Raw genomic sequence first — 23,812 nt, 5'->3', positions numbered from 1 at the left:
TGGCCACTTGCAGGCCACTTGCAGGTCACTCGCGCCACCCACATGACCACACCACCTCTTGCTCCAGCAGGTTACCGGCTCTCTCCACTGTCCAGCTGAGAGGGGCATTTGTCATCTCACCCCCAAGCTCTAGGACAGCAAGCTAGTGGGAACTCCCCACTCCCGCTGCAAACACGCCTGTCACCTGGGTGGCCCCAGATCCTGCGCACAGCCCTGGGGGATGCTCACTGTGGGGCTGGGCTCCCCTGCATCCCAACCAGCCTCGGCAGCTGCCCAGACACATCCAGTTCCCCAGGCCCTGCCCCTGCATGCACTCTCGAGCACAACATCCATCCAGCGGGGTCCAGCACCCCACGTCCATCAGGCCCACTAGGCTGCCACCCCCAAAGGTCAGCACGGTGGTTCAGCCCGCAGGTGGGACAAGAGGCTGGGGGGAATGATCCCGGGCGCTGACCAGCCTGGCAGGGGGGACCTGGGCCTGCATCCCGAGGACGTGCACGCACTGCTGAAGCAGGTGGCCGCGCTCTGAGTCGGACCACTCCAGCCCCATTGCACAGACAACAAAACCAAGGCTCTGGGAGGCTGAGTGACCTGCCCAAGGTCACAAATTAAAAGCAGGCTTGGATCCCGAGCCTTAATCCAATCTCAGGCAACCTGATACAGCCCCACCAGCCACCAAGCTTCTACCCCCCTGGATGCCCAAGCCACACCTTCTGGGACCATCCCTACCCTAGGGACCATCACAGGGACCACAGAACCCACGGGATCCTTCACTTCATCGCTTTTATTCTACAAAACAAATGTGAACTCATTGTGGCCCCACAAACAAGCCCCCAAAGTAGGTATTTATTATTATTTCCAATTTACAGAAGAGGCACTGAGCCCAGAGAAGTGATTTGCCCAAGATCACAGAGGGTACGTGGCTCCCAGAAATGACCCCCCCACCTCCCCAGCCCCCTGAGGCTCTCCTCCCAGAAGTCAGTCACTGGGCCCATTCTCCGGAGTGGGAGGCCAAGGCTCAGAGCGCTAAGTGCCAACTTCAGACCATGACTCTTGCACGGGGCCCACAGGGGAACCACATGGCGGGCATCCCTCCCCCTTATTCTGAGGACCTGCCCTGGGGTTGGGGCGGGCGCCAGTGGGAGAAAAGGAGGGCACTAGGTTGGCAGCCAGTCCGGATACACCCCACCCAGGACCCCCAGACACCAGCCCTCACATCCCCTTAGGGGACAGGGCTTGTCCAGCCCCTTCTCCCTCAGTCTGCACCAAAACTTCCCGCTGGTTCCCCAAGAACTCATGCCTCCCCCTCCCCTCACATCCCCCAGGACGGGGCAGGGGCTACCAGACTACTAGGCTCCTGCTAACCAGCCAAGGGGTCCCAGGGCCCAACTAAGGGCCTCCCAAATTTCCCATGGGACCTGGGAGACATCAGATTCCCCCCCTCTGACCCCCGACCACCCCAGGCCCCGGTAAAAGACCAAACCTCCTGCCTAACCCCACCCCAATCACCGAACTCCCCAGGATTCATTACAGGACCCCTGCAAAGTTCCAAGGAGAACTGAGACCACTGACTCACCCCAGAGACCCCCCTGAGACCCCCCACCCCTCCTCAGGACCCCCTCAGAGGGTCTGAGCCTCCCAGTCTCCCCAGAGACCCGAGAACCTCCCCCGTTTTCTCCTAGGACACCCGAACACCCAGACACATCCCTCAAGACTCCCCACAACTCCCTTAGGGGTGGGGTCCACCCTGGCTCACACCCCATCACTCAGGGGCCCCCTAGAACTCCCCGAATCCCTTGGTGGGCAGAGCCTGCCCCATCTCCCCCTGCCCAGGCAGGCCCCCCCCTTCACTTCCCCAGGCACAACACCCCCAAGGTCCCCTGGGGATCCCTCAGAGGAGGGGACCTGCCCAGTCTGCACCCCTCACTCAGGCCAACCCCCCTCAGGGGACTGGTCAGCCCCAGACTCATGGGATCCGTGAAACACCCAGGAGACCCCCGGTGGGTGGGGACCTGCTCCAGGGTGCACCCTCACTCGGGGCCCCCCAGATACCCTGGGGACCCACCAGAGGACGGGACTCGCCCTAGTCTGCACGTTTCTCAGGGGATCACTCGGGGGGCGGGGCCGGCGCCAGTCTCCACCTCTCGTACGGGAAGGGGGGGTAGAAACCCCCGGGGAACCCCTCGTGAGCGTCCGTTCTGGCCTCTACCCCTCACTCAGGCCCCCCGAACCTCCCCGGGGACTCTCAGAGACAGAAGCCCGCCCCGGCGTGCACCCCTCACTCGAGGGACCCCGAGATCTCCCCACACCCCTCGATGGGCGGGGCAGGAAAGAGTCTCCACCTCTCGCACTGGAGGGGTCCCCGAAACCCGCCGGGGACACTCACAGGCCGGGGCCCAACCAAGCGTGCGACCCTCGCCGGGGCCCCCGAAGCCCCCTGGGGACGCCTCGGTGGGCAGGGCCCGCCCCAGTCTCCCCCTCTCGCAGGGGCGTCCCCGAAGCCCCCCGGGGACCTTGAGAGCCCGGCCCGCCCCAGCGAGAGCCCCCGGCGCAGCGCCCACCTCGCGCGTGGTCACCTCCTCCCGCTCGGAAATCTTGAGCTGGAGCCGGTCGTTCTCCAGCTCGAGCGCGCGGACGCGGTCGATGTAGTGCGCCAAGCGGTCATTGAGCTCGCGCAGCTCCTCCTTCTCCTGCAGCCGCGACAGGCGCGTGGGCGACAGCGGCGTGGCGGGCCCGCCCGCGCGGCCGGGCGGCGGTGTGGCCATGGCGGCTGCGGCGGCGGAGGCGGCGGCGGCGGCGGCGGCTCGGGGTCCGCGCGGCTCGGAACGGCGGCCGCGGCTCGGCGGGCTCATTCAATCCGACCCGCCGACCAAGATGGCGCCCGCAGCCCGCCGCCGCCGCCGCCGCGGGGCAGCCTGGAACTTGTAGTCCGGCCGGCGCCGCGCGCGGCATGGCGGGAGCTGTAGTCTCCCGCTCAGTTTCCCGCGCTGTCCTGGAGCCAAACCGCCGGGCTCCAAATCCCAGCTGGGCCAATGCGTGAAACCGGGTTTCTTTCCGGGATTCAGTTTGCCCTCTTGTATAACCTACCTACCTACCTCTTTGGAGATTCATTAAAATTAAAGGTGGGGTGGTGAAGGAACCTCAGAAATATGTTCGGTGATCTCACCGATATGTGGAATTAAAAAAAAAAAATCAAAAATACCCCAGGCTCATGTAGATACTGTCAAGTTGTCCTCTGAAGAGGTTTACCAGTTTACACTTTTGCAACAATGTATGAGATTGTCTGTTTCCCTGAATTGCTGTCAACCCTGAATCATCTTTCATTTTATTTATTTTTTTAATTTATTATTTATTTTATTTTATTTATTTTTCGCTGTGTTGGGTCTTCGTTGCTGCGCGGGCTTTCTCTAGTTGCGGCGAGCGCGGGCTACTCTTTGTTGCGGTGCGCAGGCTTCTCATTGCGGTGGCTTCTCTTGTTCTAGAGTACGGGCTCTAGGTGCGCAGGCTTCAGTAGTCGTGGCTTGCGGGCTCTAGAGCACAGGCTCAGTAGTTGTGGCGCACGGGCTTAGTTGCTCCGCGGCATGTAGGATCTTCCCGGACCAGGGCTTGAACCCGTGTCCCCTGCATTGGCAGGCGGATTCTTAACCACTGCGCCAAGAGGGAAGCCCTGAATCATCTTTTAAATTATTTTATTTATTTGAATTTCTTTTTATGTCCATAAGCAAAGTTTTGCCATTTTCTTTTGTGTATGTGTGTTTTTGTTTTTGTTTTTGTTTTGAGGTATAGTTGATTTACAATGTTGTGTTAGTTTCATGTGTACAGCCCAAGCTCATATGAACAGAGAACAGATTGGTGTCTGTGGGTGTGGGGTATGAAGTGGGTGAAGGGGGTCAAAGAGTACACATTTCCAGTTATAAAATAAATATAATGGGGATGTAATGGGCAGCATGGTGACTGTAGTTAATAATACTATATTGCATATTTGAAAGTTGCTAAAAGAGTAGATCTTAAAAATTCTCATCATATGAGAAAAAACCCTGTAACTATTTGTGGTGACGGATGTCACCTAGACTTATGGTGGTGATCGTTTCCCAGGATATACAAATATCGAATCATTAGTTTGTACACCTGAAACTAATATAATGTTATGTCAATTATACCTCCATTTTTTTGGGGGGGGAGGGGTACGCAGGCCTCTCACTGTTGCGGCCTCTCCCGTTGCAGAGCACAGGCTCCGGACGCGCAGGCTCAGCAGCCATGGCTCACGGGCCCAACCGCTCCGCTGCATGTGGGATCTTCCCGGACCGGGACACGAACCCGCGTCCCCTGCAACGGCAGGCGGACTCTCAACCACTGCGCCACCAGGGAAGCCCTATACCTCCATTTTTTAAAAAAAATGTTCAGTGAAAGGAGGCAGACACAGGCCTCTCTTGCCTTCGAGATGGCCCACACTCCGTCTGTGGAGTGTGTTTCTCTCTAAATAAATCCACTTCTTACCTATCGTTTTGTCCCTCACTGAATTCTTTCTGTGACAAGACATCAAGAACCTGAGCTTCATTAAGTCCTGAGACCAGCACAAAACCCCCCACCAGATGGAAGATGTTCCAGAGAGAAGGTCACAGTTTGGTAACCTTGAGAAGCTCATCAAGGGACCACCTGAGCCCAGATTAAAGGAGCACAGGCCCTTCACACACCCTAATCCTTATCAGCAGCACCCCCCCTTGAACTATTGCTATAAAAACTCCTCACCAAATTCCCCCAGGTTGGGACACACAGTTTTTGGCGGGTGCGAGCCCACTGTGTCCCCCTTTGCCTAGCAAAGCAATAAAGCTATTCTTTTCTACTTCATCCGAAAAAAAAAAAAAAGCCAGACACAAAAGGTCACACAGCGTATGCGTCCACTCATATAAAATGCCTAGAAGAGGCAAAATGATACAGCAGGGTCTGTCCAACTCGGCTCTGTGGACATTTGGGCCCCATCACTCTCTGTGGGAGGACCATCCTGTTCATTGTAGGATGTCAGGTGGCATCACTGGGCTCCCCCCACCCCGGCCACCTGATGCCAGCAGCACCACCACACCCTCCAATCCAGACAACCAAAAATGTCCCCAGATGTTGCCACATGTCACCGAGGGGACAAAATCACCCTCAGTGGAGAACCACTTCCTTCCTCTAACCCTGGAACTTGCACCGCTGTTCTTTCTGCCCTGAGAACGGCCACCCCCCCTTACATCTCACCTCGGGGGACTTGGTGCAAACAGCCTTCCTCAGGGACCCCAGCAAATCACACACTGAGAACTTGGATTCCTTTACCAGCCCTCTGGGGTGTGGGGTGGGACGGCCTCCCCGCTGCGCGCGGGCTTTCTCTAGTTGCGGCAAGCGGGGGCTACCCTTCGTTGCGGTGCGCGGGCTTCTCACTGCGGTGGCTTCTCTTGTTGCGGAGCACGGGCTCTAGGTGCGCGGGCTTCAGTAGTTGTGGCGCGCCGGCTCAGTAGTTGTGGCGGGCTCTAGAGCACAGGCTCAGTAGTTGTGGCGCATGGGCTTAGTTGCTCAGCGGCATGTGGGATCTTCCCGGACCAGGGCTCAAACCCGTGTCCCCTGCATTGGCAGGGGGATTCTTAACCACTGCGCCACCAGGGAAGCCTTTTTTTTTCCCTCCTGTCTTGAATCCTGATACTCATGCACATTCCCCTCTTACCAGAAGCAAAGCCCCCTGCCCTGCCCCAGCACCCAGGCAGGCACGAGTCCCTGGCTAGGCTGTGACTAGCCTCTCAAAAACTAGCTTGTACTTGGGGACCGTATGTCGTCGCCTTTCCCTCATAACAGTAGGAACACCGAATGCAAAACACAGTTGGTACAACGTGAGGGCGTTTAAAGCAAAATAGGGATAAGTGATACTACAGGAGGTGGGGGCCCGAGGGGAGAAAAATGATGGGGGGTTGGGTTTGGGGGTGGCATGGGGTCACCTTTCCTCCCCTCCACCCCCAGACTTAGCTGCAACCCCCTCCCCATCACAGGTCCTGCTGACGACCGCCCGGGGCCACCCAGTAGCCTGCCATTCAAGACCCTGCAGGGTCCCACAGGCCGCCCACCGAGCTGGCCCCTCTTGGCACGTGGGTGCCCCATCCGTCTCCAGGTCTTTGCCTGTGCTGTTCCCTCCTCCAGGAATGCTGTTCCCCGCGCCCCATCCTCCCCAACCCCCCTTTCCGCGGCTGCGCCCCTACTCTCCGCCCTAACCTGTGCCGCGAGCCCTCCGCACCCCCCCAATCGCGGACCCCCCCGGGGGCCGGACTCCAACTCCCAGAAAGCCCTGCGCTTCCCGTGGGTGCGGCCGGAGCGTCCACTCCCCTTGTTCAGTTTGGAAGGCGTTGGCAATTTTCAAATTTTGGCGCTGAACGGGCGGGGCGGCGACAGCTGCGGCCAGACCCTCTCCCCACGCCGGAGCCCGAGGCCTGGGCACTCCGCGGGCTCCCCAGGCGCGACACGCGGCGGCGAGGGGTGGCACTCGGCCCGTTTCCAGGACGGGAAACTGAGGCACGGGGCGATCCGGGGACCTGTCCCGGGAACCCCTGCAGGGGCGGGACGAAGCGGGGTTCGAACCCACGACCCTCTGATCCCAGGGCGCTAGAAAAGTTAATGGCTAATTGCTGCCTGCTTTGAGGGTGGAGGGTGCGGGCGGTGGGCGAGAAATCACCGAACCCGAGAAGGTCCGGCCAGGCCCTGTCCCCTCTCCCTCCCCCATCCCTTCCCCATTCCCCTATCCCTCCCCCTTTGCGCCGCCGCCCAAGCTCCGCGCCGGAGTTTGGCGCCAGATTTTTCAAAATCTCAGCGAAACGGCTCCCAGCCCGGATCGCGAGCCTTGATCCTGAATTCCGGCGCCTGGATCTGAGCGACCGCGGATTCTGGAGTCTGGACTGGGTGGGGGAGGGCTCATTCCAGAGCCTGGATCTGGGGGGCTGTGGATTCCAGATCTGGGGGGGGCAGAGATTCCAGAGCCTGAATTTTGGGCACGCTGATTCGGGAGCCTGTTTTGGGGAGCTGGGATTCCGGACCCTGGGTCTGGAGGGCACTGATTCCAGAGCCCGGAGGAGGGCGGGTTCTGGAACCCCAGTTCCTGAGCCTGGAGGCTAAACCTGGAATCTAGAATCAGAACTCAGGAATCTGGGGCTGGAACCCTGAAATCCCAACTGAAATCTGGGGGCAAGGAGAGAGCTGGGGCCGAAGGGACAGCTGTTTTTTAAATGGGTTCCGGAATAATGAAATCAACAAATATTGGGACTTCCCTGGTGGTCCAGTGGTTAAGACTCCCCGCTTCCACTGCAGGGGGCACGGGTTCGATCCCTAGTCAGGGAAGTTCCAGATGCCCCGTGGTGTGGCCAAAGAAACAAACAAATGCTGATTGCCATCTCCGCCTGTCAGGCACTGGGGCTGTATCAATGTCCAAAACAAAGATCCCTGTGCTTGGGAAGCTGACAAGGATGAACTAGGAAGACAGAGGAAACAGATACCTAATGAATAAGTGAATTTTATGGCATGTTAGAATATAATAAGGTGGGAGGGGGATGGAAAAAGCTGGGTGAGGGGCTTGGGAGCACGTGAGCTAGGGGGTGCATTTTTTTTTTTTTTTTTTTTTGCGGTACGCGGGCCTCTCACTGCTGTGGCCTCTCCCGTTGCAGAGCACAGGCTCCGGACGCGCAGGCTCAGCGGCCATGGCTCACGGGTCCAGCCGCTCCGTGACATGTGGGATCTTCCCGGACCGGGGCACGAACCCGTGTCCCCTGCATCGGCAAGCGGCCTCTCAACCACTGTGCCACCAGGGAAGCCCGAGGGGGAGTGCATTTTTAAACAGGGTGGGCCTCTTGGAGAAGGTGGCATTTGAGCAAGGACTCGAAGAGAAGGAGGGGACCAACCAGGTGAACAGGTGGGGAGAAGCCTCCCAGGGAGAGGGACCAGCCAGCACAAAATCACACTCCAGGATGGTGGACATGGCAAGGAATAAGAATTTCCAGTGGGTGGAGACAAGTACAGTATTAGAGAAGGAAACACATGTAACACCCGTGTATTAGTCATCTAGTGCTGGGTAACAAAACACAGTAGCTTAAAGCCACTCATGTTTCTTACCTCAGTTTCCACAGGTTGGGAAGCGGGGTGGGGCTTAGCTGGGTGGGCTGGCTCCAGGCTTTATGATGCTGCAGACAAGGCGTCCCTGGGGCAGGGTCGACTCCCAAGGGCATTTGTACTGATCTTGGAAGGATTCATGTCCTTGCTGGCCATTATCCAGGGGCTGGCTTGGTTCCTTATCATGTAAGAGAGGATTTGATTTGGGTTTTGAAACCCTCACTGTTTGTTGTAATAGGGAAACAAAAAATGAAAATGGCCCAGATATCCCATATAGACCAGTGGGAACTATACTCAGTATCTTGTAGTAACCTATAATGCAAAAGAATCTGAAAAAGAATATATATATGTATAACTGAATCACTCTGCTGTACACTTGAGACTAACAGAACATTGTCAATTAACTGTAGTTCAACAAAAAAAAATTTTTTAAATAAAAAAAGGACACAAGCAGAAACTAACACACCATTGTAAAGCAATGATACTCCAATAAAGATTAAAAAAAAAAAAGGACACACACAAAAGAAAGGACACACCGACACCTTTGTGTAGGCTCACACAGTGGAATATTATACAGCAGTGGAAAACTAACACACAGAATGACCTCCCAAACATAAGATCACGCAAAAAAAGCGAAGTGCAGAAGAATATCTACAGTATGCTTCCGTTTTTATAAAATTCGAAACCCAGCTAAACTAGCTGATACGTTATTTCAGTGTGCTACAAATGTTAGAGAATTGAAGGGAAAAGTGGGGACGTGATTAACCCAGAAGTCAGCATAGCGGTTGTGTTTTGAAAGCTGGGCGGTTGTGAATGTCTCTATTCTTAGCTGCACGCATAAATTATGGACGCTCTTTGTGTGTTTGATGTATTTTGTGTTTCAAAAGTGAAAAAAACAACCTCCCTCAGACTGCTGTGTAGAACATGGTTCCGATAGAAACAGAATAGCCCACCACAAAAAAGAAACGATAATTACGCAATAATTATGTGACTGGATAGAGGTATTAACTGCTCGTGGTAATCACGTTGCAACATATAAATGTATCAAATCAACATGTGAAACTTACACAAGGTTATATGTCAATTATATCTCAATTTTTTTTTTTTAAATCTTTTGGCCGCGCTCAGCATGTGCGATGGAACCCGTGCCCCCTGCATTGGCAGCGTGGAGTCTTAACCACTGGACCACCAGGGAAGTCCCTAATTTTTAATGTTTTACTTAACCTGACATACCCAAAATATTCTAACCAATATTGTATTCGACATACACAAATTACTTTTTTATTTTATTGAAGTATAGTTAATTTACAATGTTGTGTTAATTTCTGCTTTACAACAAAGTTATTCAGTTATATAATTAATTTATTTTTATTTATTTTGGCTGCATTGGGTCTTCGTTGCTGCGTGTGGGCTTTCTCTAGTTGCGGCGAGCGGGGGCTACTCTTCGTTGCGGTGCGCAGGCTTCTCACTGCGGTGGCTTCTCTTGTTGACGGGCACCGGCTCTAGGCGCGCGGGCTTCAGTAGCTGTGGCGCACGTGCTCAGTAGTTGTGGCTTGTGGGCTCTAGAGCACAGGCTCAGTAGTTGTGGCACACGTGCTTAGTTGCTCCACGGCATGTGGGATCTTCCCGGACCAGGACTCGAACCCGTGTCCCCTGCACTGGCAGGCGGATTATTAACCACTGCGCCACCAGGGAAGTCCCTCAGTTATAAATATATATATTCTTTTTTTTTTTTTTGGCTGCAGTGCGAGGCTTGTGGGATCTTAGTTCCCCGACCAGGTACCAGGTATCGAACCCAGGCCCTCGGCAGTGAAAGCACCGAGTCCTAACCACTGGACCCCCAGGGAATTCCTTCTTTTTTTTTTTTTTTTTGGTTGCAGTACGCGGGCCTCTCACTGTTGTGGCCTCTCCCGTTGCGGAGCACAGGCTCCGGACGCGCAGGCTCAGTGGCCATGGCTCACGGGCCCAGCCGCTCCGCGGAATGTGGGATCTTCCCGGACTGGGGCACGAACCCGCGTCCCCTGCATCGGCAGGCGGACTTCCAACCACTGTGCCACCAGGGAAGCCCTGGGAATTCCCTCTTTTTCATATTCTTTTCCAATAATTAACCAAATTATTGAGGAGATATTTTCCACTCTTTTTTCCACACCAAGTCCAGTGTGTTTTTCACACTCACAGCCTATCACAACTTGGGTGCTAAATTTTCAGTGGTTTAAGGAAAAAATAAAGTTGTCTTTAACGAAAAAGTATTTTACATCACTTCTGTTTGTGGGTTTTAATTAATTAAAATGAAATTCAATTCGAAATTCGGTTACTCAGTGGCTCTGGCTACATTTCAAGGGTGCAGTAGCCTCAGGCTGCTGTAGTTGCCTGGCCAGCACAGGTGGAGAGGATGCTGAGAAGTCACTGAGGTGAGGGACTGCAGTGGCCTGGGCTGGGGTCAGTGCCTCACTTAGAGCCCGCCTGTCCCCTTTCTGGACCTCTCCCCACACCTCCTTTTCCAGGCCTCGCTCCAGTACCCAGCACTCAGGAATCCCCTGTTTCCAAGCCCGGGTGCTTCCCCCCAAGGCAGGCAGTGCCCCCAGTCTGTACACTCCCAGGACCCAGGGGTGGCAGAAGGCAGCTGTTTTGTGGGGTGTGGATCTGTGAGCTGAGGTGCCCTCCGTGTGCAGGTGAGGACCTTCACAATACAGGCCCAACCCTGGGATGTTGAGACCCTCAAAACAGAGGCAGCAGGCCACCAGCTTGGGGCCAGCTCTGCCCACACTGTCACATTCCAGGGCAGAACTGCCAGGAGTCTGAGAGTTCTAAATGTGAACCGGACTTGCCAGGAGGCTTTGCAGGTTTCAATTCTAATCTGTTGCTGTGTAACAAACTACCCCCAAACTTTACTATGTCTCATGATTTCATGGGTTGGGAATGCAGGTGGAGCTCAGAAGGGCGCTTCTTCTGTCCCATGTGGGGTTGACAGGGGGCCTTGCTTGGTGTCCAGCTGGCAACGGTGCTAGGGGCTCTGGGCTCTTTCTGTGGTTGGTCTGGTGCCTCGCCAGCCCCTCTCCCTTTCTGTGTAGACTCAGGGTCTCTCCAGGGCCCACTGATGCAGCACAAACTTCCTATGAGATATCTCAGGACTCCCTGAGAGCAGGACAGTACCTGCCGTCCTCCTGAAGCTAAGTGACGTGGCTGGCAGTGTCACCTCCCTCACACTGCACGGGTCAAGGCCATCACAGACCCAGCCCAGATAAAGGGGAGGGAAGTGGCTGCACCGTTTTTCATTCCGACCAGCAGTGCACACGGCTTCCAGTATCTCCACATCCTCCCAACGTGTGTTTTTATCTGTCTTTTGACCGTAACCATCCCAGTGTGTGTGAAGCAGTATCTCACTGTGGTCCTGATGCTGCCATCTTTAATCCACTGGAGACTTTGTCAGGTGGGAGGATAGTTCTATTTTGTTCGGCAGTGTGTTACTTGGTGTATAATTGTTGAGCCCTTAGCCATGGGTTGTGCAGCCCTCTTGAATTCTTGTAATGGGTCCCAAAAATACTAGGGGTGGGCTTGCTGGTGGTGCACCAAGGGATGGAGCGGGGGGATCGATTTGAGATCTGTCTGGGGGCCAAAGTTGATGGATTAGTTATCGGGGAAGAGAGAGGGTGTGAAGTTAGTCCCACCTCCGACCCCTTCTGCACCCCATGCAGGGCAACTCACAGCCCTTCACTCTAGGTGGCTGACCTGGCTGCACGTCTTGTACCCCTCCAATCTGGGAGCCCCAAATCTTCACTGTCTGTATTGGGGTGAATAGTGTCCCCCCAAATTCACACCCCACCTGGAACCTGTCAATGGGACCTTGTTTGGAAACTGGGTCTTTGTAGGTATAATTGGTTCAATTGAGATGAGGTCATCCTGGGGACTTCCCAGGCAGTCCAGTAGTTAGGACTCTGTGCTTCCACTGCAGGGGACACGGGTTCAATCCCTGGTCCAGGAACTAAGATCCCACAAGCTAGGTGGCACAGTCAAAAAAAGGTGAGGTCATCCTGGATCAGAGTGGGCCCTCGTCCAATGCCTGGTGTCCTTGTAAGAAGAGGGAGATTTGGATACAGAGAGGTGAGGCCATGTGAGAAGGCCAGGTAAAGATGGAGGCAGGGGCTGGAGGGATGTGTCCACAAGCCAAGGTCCACAGGCAGCCACCAGAGGGGCCTGGAACAGATTCCCCCTCAGAACCTCCAGGAGGAAACAGCCCTGCCAACATGTTCGTTAGGAGACTATTACACTCTAACTGTACATTGAGCACTTTGCTGGTTCTGAGTCATTTTGGTGAATTATGGAACGCGAGGATAGTTATGGGGACCCCAAATCTGTAGTCAGCTGGTCCAAGTGAAGGTGGTCCCAAGGGCCCCAGCTGACAGATGGTGTCTGTAGTGGGGCTTGTCTTATGGGAACCATGTCTTCTAAGCAAATAATGGGCTAAACTCCATGCATCCATAGAACTGTAAATTATCTGATGGAAAAATGATGATTGCCCTGTATCATTTTGTTTTGTTTTGTTGTTGATTTTTTTTTTAAACATCTTTATTGGAGTATAACTGCTTTACAGTGGTGTGTTAGTTTCTGCTTTACAACAAAGTGAATCAGCTATACATATACATATATCCCCATATCTCCTCCCTGTGGCGTCTCCCTCCCACCCTCCCTATCCCACCCCTCTAGGTGGTGTCCTGTATCCATTTTGCATTGACTAAACAAATTCATTTCAGCCACCGGATGGCCTAGAAGACATCTTACATGTCCCTTCATTATTTACGAGTTCCATGCACTCTCTGACGCACATCGATGGGATATTCACGTGAGAATCATGCTTTTTCCTTTTTTAAAAAATGCATTTTTTTGGGGCTGCTCTGCGCGGCTTGAGGGATCTGTTTCCCAACCAGGGATTGAACCCGGGCCATGGCAGTGAGAGCCCGGAATCCTAACCACTAGACCACCAGGGAACTCCCCAAAATGCATCTTTTAACGTAATGCCGAGCCCCTCAGCCGGTTGCTGGGGTCTCATTCAGTCATTCGACCAGAACCTATTTATTGAGCACCTACTGTATACTACGAACACCATGCCGAGCAAAACAGATGGCAACTCCTGCTTGGTGAAGCCAACACTTGAGTGAAGGCACGGAATGATTCGGATGAATAAGAATAGGCATAGTATGTTAGACAGTGTTGTGTGCTGAGGAAAAAAGGGGGAGTCGAAATGTGGGTGGGGGCGTGAAACGTTTCACAGGTGGCCAGGGGAAGTGGCACTGAGAGGGGGACATGGCAAGCTGGCACGGGCAGGGGAGGGTGCTCAGGGAGAGGAACTGGCAAGGGCAAAGGCCTTGGGGTAAGACCATGCGGGCACATTCAGAGAACAGCGGGAATGGGTTTCCACTGGGGCTTTGTTCGGAGGGTGAGCAGATGGTTTTGGAGGGATCCCTCTGGGTACTGCAGTGAGAGCCGGCTATGGGGGGCACTGACGTCCGGGGAGGGAGGGCGTGGCTTCAAGTGGCTTTCAAGGTGAGTGCTGTACGTGGGTTTTTGTAAGCCTTTTGACAACCTGATTTTCCCAGGAAAGGAGGGAGTTTCAGAGAGGTTAGGTCACCAACCCAAGGACACACAGCTTATGAGGGATGGAGTGGGATTTGAATCAGGCAAGCTTGACCTCAGAGCAGAGATGCCTCTACCAAGCCCCTCCCCCGGACGTCACAGTCACAGACATCCCAGCCTCCTCCTGCTGTGGCTGCTTCCCCCACTCCTGCCCCACCGCCCGTCCTCCTCAGTATCCCCATAAGTGACCCCGGCCTCCCCGCCTCCTCAGCTTTGCCCTTGACATCTCTGCCACCTGGTGTGTGTTGTTTCCACCTCCTCCCAGCACATCCTGTCTTCCCAACATCTAGAAGTTCAGATGATGACTCACCTCCACCCAGAAGCCTCTCCTTGGGGACCAGAATCATGTCTTGTTCATCTTTGAAAAAAAAAAAAAAAAAAAATGATGTCAGAGGCCAGTCCCTCCCCTGCTTCAAGCTTGCCAAAGGCTTCCTTTGCTATTTTGACCCCAGGTCGAATCCAGACCCCACCTGCAGCCCCCAAAGCCCACCTTCCTGATCTCCTCTCTCCTCCCCCCAGTCACTCTGCTCCAGCCATCCGGAACTCCTCAGGGATCCTCGCCTGTGCCAGGTGTGGCCCCACCTCAGGGCCTTTGCATGTGCTGTGCCCAGAGCCCTCTCCCTTCACAGCCTCCCTGGTCTGGCTTCTTTATATCACTCAGGTCTCAGCTCAAATGTCACCTCCTCAGAGAAGCCCACCCTGACTACTCCACCTGAAGTAGTTGCGTTACCACCCCCCCCAGCGCTGAATCAGCACCCAGTAGGCCTTCAATCAACTCCTGAATCCCCCATTTATTTATTTTTAAAGTTTTGTTTTATTTTATCTTTTGGCCATGCCATGCGGCATGCAGGATCTTAGTCCCCCAACTAGGAATCAAACCTGTGCCCCCTGCATTGGGAGCTCAGAGTCTTAACCAATGGACTGCCAGGGAAGTCCCTAATTCCCCCATTCAGAGGGCAGTTACCACGCACAGAGCCCTCTCCTAAGTGTGGACCAGATTGAATGCATTTTGTGCTCAGGGCATTCCTAGATAACGCTGTTATTTCCATTTTGCAGAGGGGGAAACTGAGGCACAGGGGTCTCGTGCGCGGGATGCCATGCCCGAGTTCATGTAGCTGGTCAGGAGGGGATTCAAAGCCAGGCAGTCAGAAGTCTCCTTGGTCACCCCCGACCCCTGGCCTGAGCCCCCGTTTTCCTCATCCCTGCCCCTCACACCCCTCCTGTCTTAGCTGGCTTGAGTAACCATAACAGAACACCACAGTCTGGGGCTTAAACCACAGACATGATTCCTCACCGCCCTGGAAGTGGGAGGCCCACGATCAGGGTGCCGGCGTGGTCAGTTCCTGGTGAGGGCCTGCTTCCTGGTCTCACTGTGAGCTCATATGGCAGGGAGAGCTCTGGTCTCTCTTGCTCTCCTTACAAGGACACAAATCCTACCGGGGGGGCGGGGGGGCACCCTCACGACCTCACCTAACCCTCATCTCCTCCCAAAGGGCCTGCCTCCAAACACCATCCCATGGGGGTTAGGGCCTCAGCATATGGATTTTGGGGACATAAACTTTTGGTCCATAACACCTCCTATGATGCAAAGGGGCCTCCAGCTCTGCACTCACCTCTCAAATGTCCTTCCCCAGCCCTGGGACTCCTAACCCTGCAGCATTCCAGCTGCCATGCTGGGAGAGAACACTGATCCACCCCCCAAGGCAAAACCAATGCCCCAACCTCCTAGACACTTGGTTTCCCCTCTGTCCCCTGGTAACATCACTCCTGTCTCCCGGGTTTGCTTGTGGTGGGGGGTTAAAGGCCGGGTCCCAAGAAGCAGGGCCAGAACGAGGGTGAGGTCAAAGCTCAGTCACAATGAAAAATCATATTTCAATGCAATATTTTAAAAAAAATTTTTTAATGCAAAAAAATCCATGCTGACTACATTATCAAAATTTGAAATCAAGACAGGATCAATCATACTGTTTTCCTTTCGTCTGGGGCTCCAATATGGCTTGGTAAGGGACTGTCACTGACCCTGTCTTGATGGGAAATTTTAATATTCCATTCATCATGGGTGTTTTGGCGTGCATTATGATTTAAACTATCACATTAAAAAAAATTTACCTCGGGAATTCCCTGGCGGTCCAGTGGTTAGGACTCTGTGCTTTCACTGCTGAGGGCCCAGGTTCAACCCCTGGTCGGGGAACTAAGAGCCCACCAGCCACATGGCTCAGCCAGAAAAAGAAAAGGAAAAAATATATTTATCTCATTCTGGATTAGTGGTGATGATTGCACAAACTTGTGACTCTACAGAAACCCACTGAACTAGAGCCTCTAAAAGGGTGGATTTGGGACTTCCCTGTTGGCACAGTGGTTGGGAGTCCGCCTGCCAATGCAGGGGACATGGGTTCGAGCCCTCGTCCAGGAGGATCCCGTGTGCCGCAGGGCAACTGGGCCTGTGTGCCACAACGACTGAGCCTGCGCTCTAGAGCCTGCAAGCCACAGCTACTGAGCCCGCATGCCACAACTACTGAGGCCTGAGCACCTGGAGCTGGTGCTCTGCAACGGGGGAGGCCACTGCAGTGAGAGGCCCGCGCACCGCGGCTAAGAGTGGCCCCTGCTCGCCACAACTGGAGAGCATCTGCGCGCGGCGACAAGGGCCCGATGCAGCCATAAATAAATAAATATATTTTTTGGAAAAAGGTGGATTTTATGGTATGTGATTTCTAGCTTGATAAAAAATGAGAGAAAAAGATTATCTTGATGAGCAAGGTTTTGGTGCCCCTTTAAATTTTGCGACCCCCAATTTCCCTCTCTTTCCCTCTAGACTCCAAACATCCCGTCCTAACCCCTGCCTTTTGGAATAGCTGGAGTATCTTGGAATATCCTTGGACAACTCTGAGCTCCATGCCTTTGGATGAACAGCACCACCTTCCTGAGTCTCTATTCCACCCCCTATAAACTTGCAACCATCACACAAGTGCTGCTTCATGGGCATCAAAGGAGAAACTGCTTACAAAAGGCTAAGCACGTAGTAAATGCTCAAGAAAAGTTTGCTGTTATGCGTATCTTGAATGCAATGCAAAATTAAATTTTAAAGCGCTTAGGTTTATCAATTCTAAAGACAAGGGATCTCATTTGCAACGCGGGTGCAGATATGCCCGGTTTCCTGGCTGGGGAAGTTGCCAACTCACATGTTCTCCATGAGGGTGGTGAGGGTTCCCCGGTAAACAGGGTCACCTCTCTCTCCTAGGAGCAGAGAGGGACATTCTTAGGGCTGCACTCACCTTAGGAGCAAAATTTAAGGGGGTGCCCAGAACTCAATCCTCAAGATAAATATTTTAATGCAATATTTTCAAAAGTCAAAATGAATACCAAAAAATCCATGATGAATAAAAGATCAAAACTGCAAATAAAGACAGGATCTGACCTTGCATGTGCACAACTCACCTCCCTGCCCTCCACCCCCGACCCTGTCAGATGGTGTCTGTATATAAAACCTTCATTTTTGCTCATCATGGGTGGGGCTATTTTGGCATAAATTTTTAAAATAAAAAATATCTTTTTATTTTTTTGGCCACACCATGCAGCTTGTGGTATCTTAGTTCCCCGACCAGGGATCAAACCCGTGCCCCCTGCAGTGGAAGCTCAGAGCCCTAACCACTGGACCACCAGGGAAGTCCCTATAATACTGTTTATCTTGATGACTGAGTTTTGTGGCATTCCCTTAAAATGTGTGTCAGCGGTGAATACCTCACTCCCCTCACCCTACACCCTGCCCTTTGCTCCAATAAAACTTTGTTGACAAAAACGGCGTCCACAACAGCCAAATGGTGGAAACAACCCATGTGTCCATCAACGGATGAATGGATAAACTAAATGTGGCTCCTCCCTACAGCCTAATATTATTCAGCCTCAGAAAGAAGTCAATGCAGACACACACATGGATGAACAACATGGATGAAGCTTGAGGACACTATGTTCAGTAAAATAACACGCCAAAGGATGAATACAGTATGATTTCATTTACAGGAGGTCTCTAAAGGATCAAATTTATAGAGACAGAAAGTAGAATGGTGGGTGTCAGGAGTTGGGGGCAATTCATGTCTAATTCCCAAGAGTTTACTCTGGGGATGATAGAAAAGGTTTGGGTCAGGATCACGATGATTGTTACCCAGCATCGTGAACGTATTTAATTCCACTGACCGGTATACTTACAAGTGATCGAAATGATGAATATCGTGTATATTTTATCATTAAAAAAAAAACCAGGGACTTCCCTGGTGGCACAGTGGCTGGGTCTCCACGCTCTCAATGCAGGGCGCCCGGATTCAATCCCTGGTCAGGGAACTGGATCCCACGTGCATGCTGCAGCTAAGAGGTCGCATGCAGCAACTGGGGAGACCACGTGCGGCAACTAGGGAGCCCTGGAGCCGCAACTAAGTAGCCCTTGAGCTGCAACTAAGACCCAGCGCAACCAAATTAAAAAAACAAAAGCAGGCACCCCTGGGAAGTAGTTTAGTTGATTTTAAAAAAATATTGCAACTATAAAGTTATTAAATACATGTTTCACATATAAAATATTGCGTATTTAAAATATTGCAATTGCCACCCCAGTCCCTGTCCTTCTCCTCCTCACCCCGCCCTCGCCGGTCTGTCCCTTCCGGCGCTGCGGGCGCAGGGACCTCGCGCGGCCACCAGGTGGCGCCGCTGCGCCCCGCAGCCCCCGGGACATTTCGCGCCCCCACGGTGGGCGGCGCGGAGGCGGCGCGATGCGTCAGCGGGACAGCGAGCCCGGGAGCTGGGGGAACTGAGCCGCGGGGCGGAGGCCAGACCCCAGGCTGGCGGGGGAGGGGGCGCAGCTGTGAGTCATCGGGAGCCCCCGTTCGGCCGTGGTAGCCAGTCCCACGCGGGCCTGCCCGCCTGGCTCGTGAACTGCTTACCAGGGGAGATGGCGAGGCTGGCGGCCGTCCCAGCGTGCGGCCGTGGCTGGCGCACACGTGTGGCTCCAGCACGAAATAACCGGGGGCTTGAGAGAGTGGAGGCCTCACCAAGCCTCAGTTTCCCCTTTTGCATCCTGCAGATGAGAGTAGCCCCTGCTTCCCGCGTCCTTGGGGGTTAAATGAACCGTGATAACGGGGAGCCTGGTGCCCAGTGGGCGCTAGGTACGTTCAGCGCCCGCTCCGGAGGGAGGAAATAAAGGCGGCGACCACCATTGCAAGCGCGCCCAGGTGGCAGCGCGCGACGCACGCAGGAACCGGTTCCCCTCGCTTCTCCCGGGCCTCGATTTCCCCCCACGGTCAGGTGCGAGGCGGACGTGCGGTCAGAACCTTGCAACGCGAGGCGCCTGCAGGGGGCGCGGAGCCCACGAGGCCGAGCCACCTGCGCCTCCCACGCGCGCCCCACCCTGAAACTCGCGGCGGGTGGGGAGGGGCGACCGGTCCCGGCCCTAGGCTTTGCAGCCCCCGTTTCTGGGTACCTCGAGGCGGCCTCCAGCGACCACCACCTCTTGTTAAACGCTTACCGTGCACCCCTCATTTTATTTAGGGCTCACTGCAATCCAAAGAGGCCAGCGCTGCATTCCCATTGGACAGATAGGGACACAGAGGCCCAGAAAGTAAAGCCACCCAGGGTCTGGGGTCCCTGAAGCCTGGGGAGACTCCCGCCACCACCACCTAGAAAGGATCAGGCTGCAAACCGTACTCCATCTCCGTGCAAAACCCCAGCAGAACCTGGAAAGGCGCGGGCCGGGGACTCTCCGGGGTTTCCAGGCCCCCCCGAAAATCCGGGCCGCCTCGCGCGCTGGAAATCCCGCGCGCGCCCCGAAACGCGGCGCGGCTGCCGGGAAATCAGGAGAAAACTTCTGCTTTTTTTTTTCTTTTCTGGCACTCAAGCTCCCCCGGCTCCCTCCCCCCCGCCCCGCGCCCTCCTCCCGGCTCTCGCACCCACGTGGGGCGCCCCCTCGCGGCGCTCCGCCCCCTCCCCGCCGCCGGCCAACTGCAGCGCGGGTTTCTCTCGCCTTTGTTTTTTCTCCAATAGGAGGGGCGGATGAACCACCGGGGCCACGCCCCTGTTTGTACAAGTCTATAAATGGCGGCGCCGGCAGCCGCGCGCTAAGGTCGCTGAAGCCGAGGACGTCAGACTCTGCAGTTCCCTGGATTATCCTTGCTGAGGCACTTGCAATTTTTTTCCGCCTTATTTGGGGAGGATTTCGCTGCCTTCCGAAGGTCTTGACGAACGACTGGGTTCCGTAGGAAGGCTTTGGGCTCTCCGGCCTCGGACTTTGCATTTTCTCCCTTGGAACTGTCGTGGGGCTGTTTTCCACTGTGGATTATAACTGCAACATGACACTGGAAGAGCTCGTGGCGTGCGACAACGCGGCGCAGAAGTAAGTAGCGGGGCCCCCGCCGCCTGAGGTCGGCCGGGCCGGGCGGGGACCGGAGCGCCCCGTGGCCGGCCCGGCGTGACCCCCGTCTCCCTTGGCCCCAGGATGCAGACGGTGAGCGCCGCGGTGGAGGAGCTGCTGGTGGCTGCGCAGCGCCAGGACCGCCTCACCGTGGGGGTGTACGAGTCGGCCAAGCTGATGAATGTGTGAGTGAGACCCCGGCACCGGGCTGGGCGCGAGTGGGGATCTCCGCTCCGCACGCTCCTTGCTGCATCCCTTTCTTGCATGGGGCTGGGACACCCCCAAGTGTCCCTACTGCTGTGGGTCGAGGGTCTTTCTGCCTTATTTTTTTTGAGGGGTGGAGGCTGCAGTATCCCGGTGCGGCATCATCTGCAGGCAGTCACCGCGTCTGTGCCCCTGCCTTACCCCGCCATCCTTTGAACCGAATGTCTTCTCCCCCACCATTTATCTGCATGCAGACGCGATCCCTTGCGCACCTGCGGTTTCTCTTTGCTTTTGCAAACTCCCCGCCGTAACGGTGGCCCCTCCCCAGTCCCCAGCTGACCCACCATCCCACTCTGGCTCCTCAGGGACCCTGACAGCGTGGTCCTGTGCCTCCTGGCTATTGACGAGGAGGAGGAGGACGACATCGCCCTGCAGATCCACTTCACGCTCATCCAGTCTTTTTGCTGTGACAACGACATTGACATCGTGCGGGTGTCAGGAATGCAGCGCCTGGCACAGCTGCTGGGCGAGCCGGCCGAGACCCAGGGCACCACCGAGGCCCGGGACCTGCACTGCCTCCTGGTCACGGTGAGCTGGGCCTCGGCCCCGCCCCGCCCCCTCCCTACCCCGGCACCTGGGCCCGTGTTTGTCAACAAAGTCGAGCTGGCCGGTCTGCACCAGCTCAGCGCTCAGCCATGCTCGGCATGTCCCCGTGGGCAGCCGGCCGGGTCTCGGGGCCTTAGTCACCCAGCGAGCTATTTTGAGCCAGCCTGCTTTCCCCAAAGGGGCCCTGGGAGAGGGGGGCTCCCCAGCCACTCCTGGGGATCCCGCTGAACCCCGTCTCCTCGCCTTCCCACAGAACCCTCACACAGACGCCTGGAAAAGCCACGGCCTGGTGGAGGTTGCCAGTTACTGCGAAGAGAGCAGGGAGAACAACCAGTGGGTCCCCTACATCCCCCTCCAGGAGCGCTGAGACCCTGCCCGGCGTCAGAACCTGTTGCTGCCCAAAAACACGATAAAATAAATATTTGATTCCCCCTCCCTCCCAGAACCCCCCCAAACAACCCAACCTATGAGACCGTCGGGGGCAGGATCGTTGGAGGCTGAAGACAGGAGAGGGAGTGCGCGGCCACCCCAGGGCGCCGGGGCTGGAGCAGCGCCAGCAGCGGCCACTGTGTGAGGAGATGATGGGACCCAGGCCAGCAAGAGAGGGGACCCTGGAGCTCAGGCCTGGCGACAGAGCAGAAGCTGGAGTGGGGGAGCTGTGCCCCCCCCCCACAGGAGGGCCGAGACTCCACACTTCAGGGGTGGGGTGGGACTGAGAGTACCCGCCCCCCTCCTTGAGACCAGAGCTGACATGTGCAAACGGGCCTTTGTGGGCCGAGGGTCCGCACCCTGGCCAGGACAGTACTTTGGGACTTGGGAGACAGGGCTATGTTGCTCTCTACCGGCGAACTCCCAGTCTGCAAACTAAATGGACAATCTATTTTGTTACTTGCACTTGTTACTTGAATCGGTGAAAGAAAGATGGGAAGCTTACAGATACATATATTTTTACTTCTACTATGATGGCCTTGTAATAAATTGTTAAAGCTTCTGGGTTCTTGTGTATTTACCGCCGGCCTCAGTGCGGGACCAGGACCTCCACCTCCCCTGCGCTCCAACAGCACTGGCGCCGCCCACGCCACCTCCCGCAGGCTCACCAGGAAGTGTTACTTAAGTCCGAGTTAGCTGCTCCAGGCTCCTTGCAAAAACAGTGCCTCTTCTCTCTGCAACCGGCGCCACCCAAGTCCAACAAATCTTTGCCTCTTTTTTTTTCTTCTCCCCTCCTCCTGCCCCCGAGCAATTAAAAGACCGGTTTATTACGAAACCTGGCCGTCGTGCCGCCGCTGTTACTCGCTGAGCCAACCCCAAACTCTGGGCACATATAGACGCACCCCTGGGGGCTTGCTGCAGCCCCTGCCCGCCCGGCTGCCACCGCAGCCCAGGTCCAGAGAGGTCAATGGGCCACCTCGACCACACAGCGAGGTGGGCTTGGAGCTCAGAGCTGCCCCTGGGCTTGGGCGTTGCAGGAAGAGCTTCGGGGATCCCCCAGAGAGCAACCCCCACCCACCCAGGCCTTCTCCCTCCCAGGGTGGGCCTCTGCACTGCACTAAAGAAAAAAAGATTTTTTTTTTCTTTCCCCAAACTAAAATCAACAAGCAGAAAAATACCCCAGGAAGTCGTGCTCCCGGCCCAGCTGGGCTTGGCACGCTGCTGCATTTTGCCTCTAAATCGAAACTGTGAGGCCTGGCCGGCCACCTCCTTTTCCCCTGAACTCGCAGGCGCGGTGACTCCCCTGGCCCGGGGCAGGGAACTGGGAGCGCGGCCCAGCCTGAACTCCAGCCTCAGTCTTCCCGCGCCGAGTCTGCGGGGTGGGCTCGCGGAGCCCGTGCAACACCTTCTCACCTCTGCCCCGCACCCCGGGGCCTGGGAACCGGGTGGGGAGGTAACCCAGGGGCCAGACGTAGGCCGCGACCTTTCCACGGAGCCCCACGTGGGCGAGTGAGGAAAACCCCGACGGCCCCGGGGAGTCACGGGGCTGGGGGGAGCCCCGCCGGGGGAGGATGGGGGAGGGAAGGAGAAAGGGGGAAATCCCAGAGGGAGACGAGGGGGGAGGGGCGGGAATCCCTCCAGAGGGGAGATCAGGAGTGGGGAGGGAGGAAAATGAGATGCAGCCCGGAGTAGGGACAACGCCCCCGCCAGCCCCGGGGAGCGGAATCCCTCTGGGGGTGGGGGAGGGGAGATGCTAAGAGGAGATAACCGAGCCCCGCGGGGTGGAGGGGGGAAAGGGGAACTCAGCGGGTCTAAAGGGGGTTGGAAGGAATCTCTGCAGGGATTTGGGGGAGGGGAGATTCTAAGTGGAGAGACCCGAGCCCTGAGGGGTGGAGGTAGGAGTTTGAAGAGGAGGGGTTTAGAGATGGGGGTGGGGCGAGGGGGAACCCAGAGCGGGAGGGGGAGAAGGGCCGAAGGAATCCCTGTAGGGGTGGGGGAAAAAGGAGTGAGGAGACTTGAGCTCCAGGAGAGGAGGAAGGAGTCTGAGGGGAGAGAGGGGATCCTGCTGGAGTTGGGAGGTGAGGGGCCTGAAGCCCCGAGGGGTGGAGAAGGGACTGCGAGGGGCTAGGGGGGAGATGGGGAGGATCCCTGAGATGGGGCCCAGAGAGTGGAAGGGGAGCAGAGGCTGAGGGACCTCAGTGGGGGGCATCAATGGGGAAGGACTGAGGTGGACAGGGCTGGGCTCATTGTTCCAACGGTGACCTGGACTTCCCCCTGTCGAGGCAGGCGGGGCACCCAGGAGAAGCTCCCGGCCGGCTCCGCCCGCGGGTGTGGGCTGCTCTGTCCCCATCCTGACCTTGGCCAGACAAAAGGGCCGCATGACCTCTGACTCTCTCCTCCCTAAGTCCCCGGTGCGGTGGGAGCAAGACCCCA

At 55.8% G+C, this 23,812-nt stretch overlaps 2 protein-coding genes across 6 annotated transcripts in view; one reads left to right on the top strand and one right to left on the bottom strand.

Annotated features, from left to right (window-relative positions):
• Nucleotides 1–19,588, bottom strand: part of LMNB2 (lamin B2) — a 37,237-nt gene extending 17,649 nt beyond the window's left edge. Inside the window, exons 1-2 of one of the 4 annotated variants that reach the window (XM_049708174.1) lie at nt 19,438–19,588; nt 14,060–14,107 (exon numbers count right to left, since the gene is read on the bottom strand). Coding sequence is in view for 3 of the 4 variants with exons in the window: in XM_049708171.1 (XP_049564128.1) it covers nt 2,562–2,852 (291 nt within the window). In the remaining variant the exon portion in view is untranslated. Of the gene's footprint in view, nt 1–2,561; nt 2,909–14,059; nt 14,108–19,437 lie in introns of those variants that run through there. The other 3 variants (XM_049708171.1, XM_049708170.1, XM_004285850.4) reach the window with 3 other exon arrangements.
• Nucleotides 19,589–19,837: 249 nt separating this feature from the next.
• Nucleotides 19,838–21,941, top strand: GADD45B (growth arrest and DNA damage inducible beta). Of its 2 annotated transcripts, none has more exons than XM_033416718.2 (4): nt 19,838–20,122; nt 20,224–20,325; nt 20,710–20,932; nt 21,394–21,941. In XM_033416718.2, the coding sequence occupies exons 1-4, from the start codon at nt 20,079–20,081 to the stop codon at nt 21,418–21,420; spliced, it is 396 nt and encodes a 131-aa protein (XP_033272609.1). In that variant the 5' UTR covers nt 19,838–20,078; the 3' UTR covers nt 21,421–21,941. The 2 variants fall into 2 exon arrangements, with proteins under 2 accessions (XP_033272609.1, XP_004285899.1); XM_004285851.4 differs by having other exon boundaries at nt 19,839–20,122; nt 21,204–21,941.
• The last annotated feature ends 1,871 nt before the right edge of the window (nt 21,942–23,812 follow it).

This window comes from Orcinus orca, chromosome 3 (genome assembly GCF_937001465.1).
Source record: "Orcinus orca chromosome 3, mOrcOrc1.1, whole genome shotgun sequence".
Classification (NCBI taxonomy): Eukaryota; Metazoa; Chordata; class Mammalia; order Artiodactyla; family Delphinidae; genus Orcinus; species Orcinus orca.
Note: the sequence above shows the minus strand (reverse complement) of the source record. Positions and strands in the feature narration are given on the sequence as shown.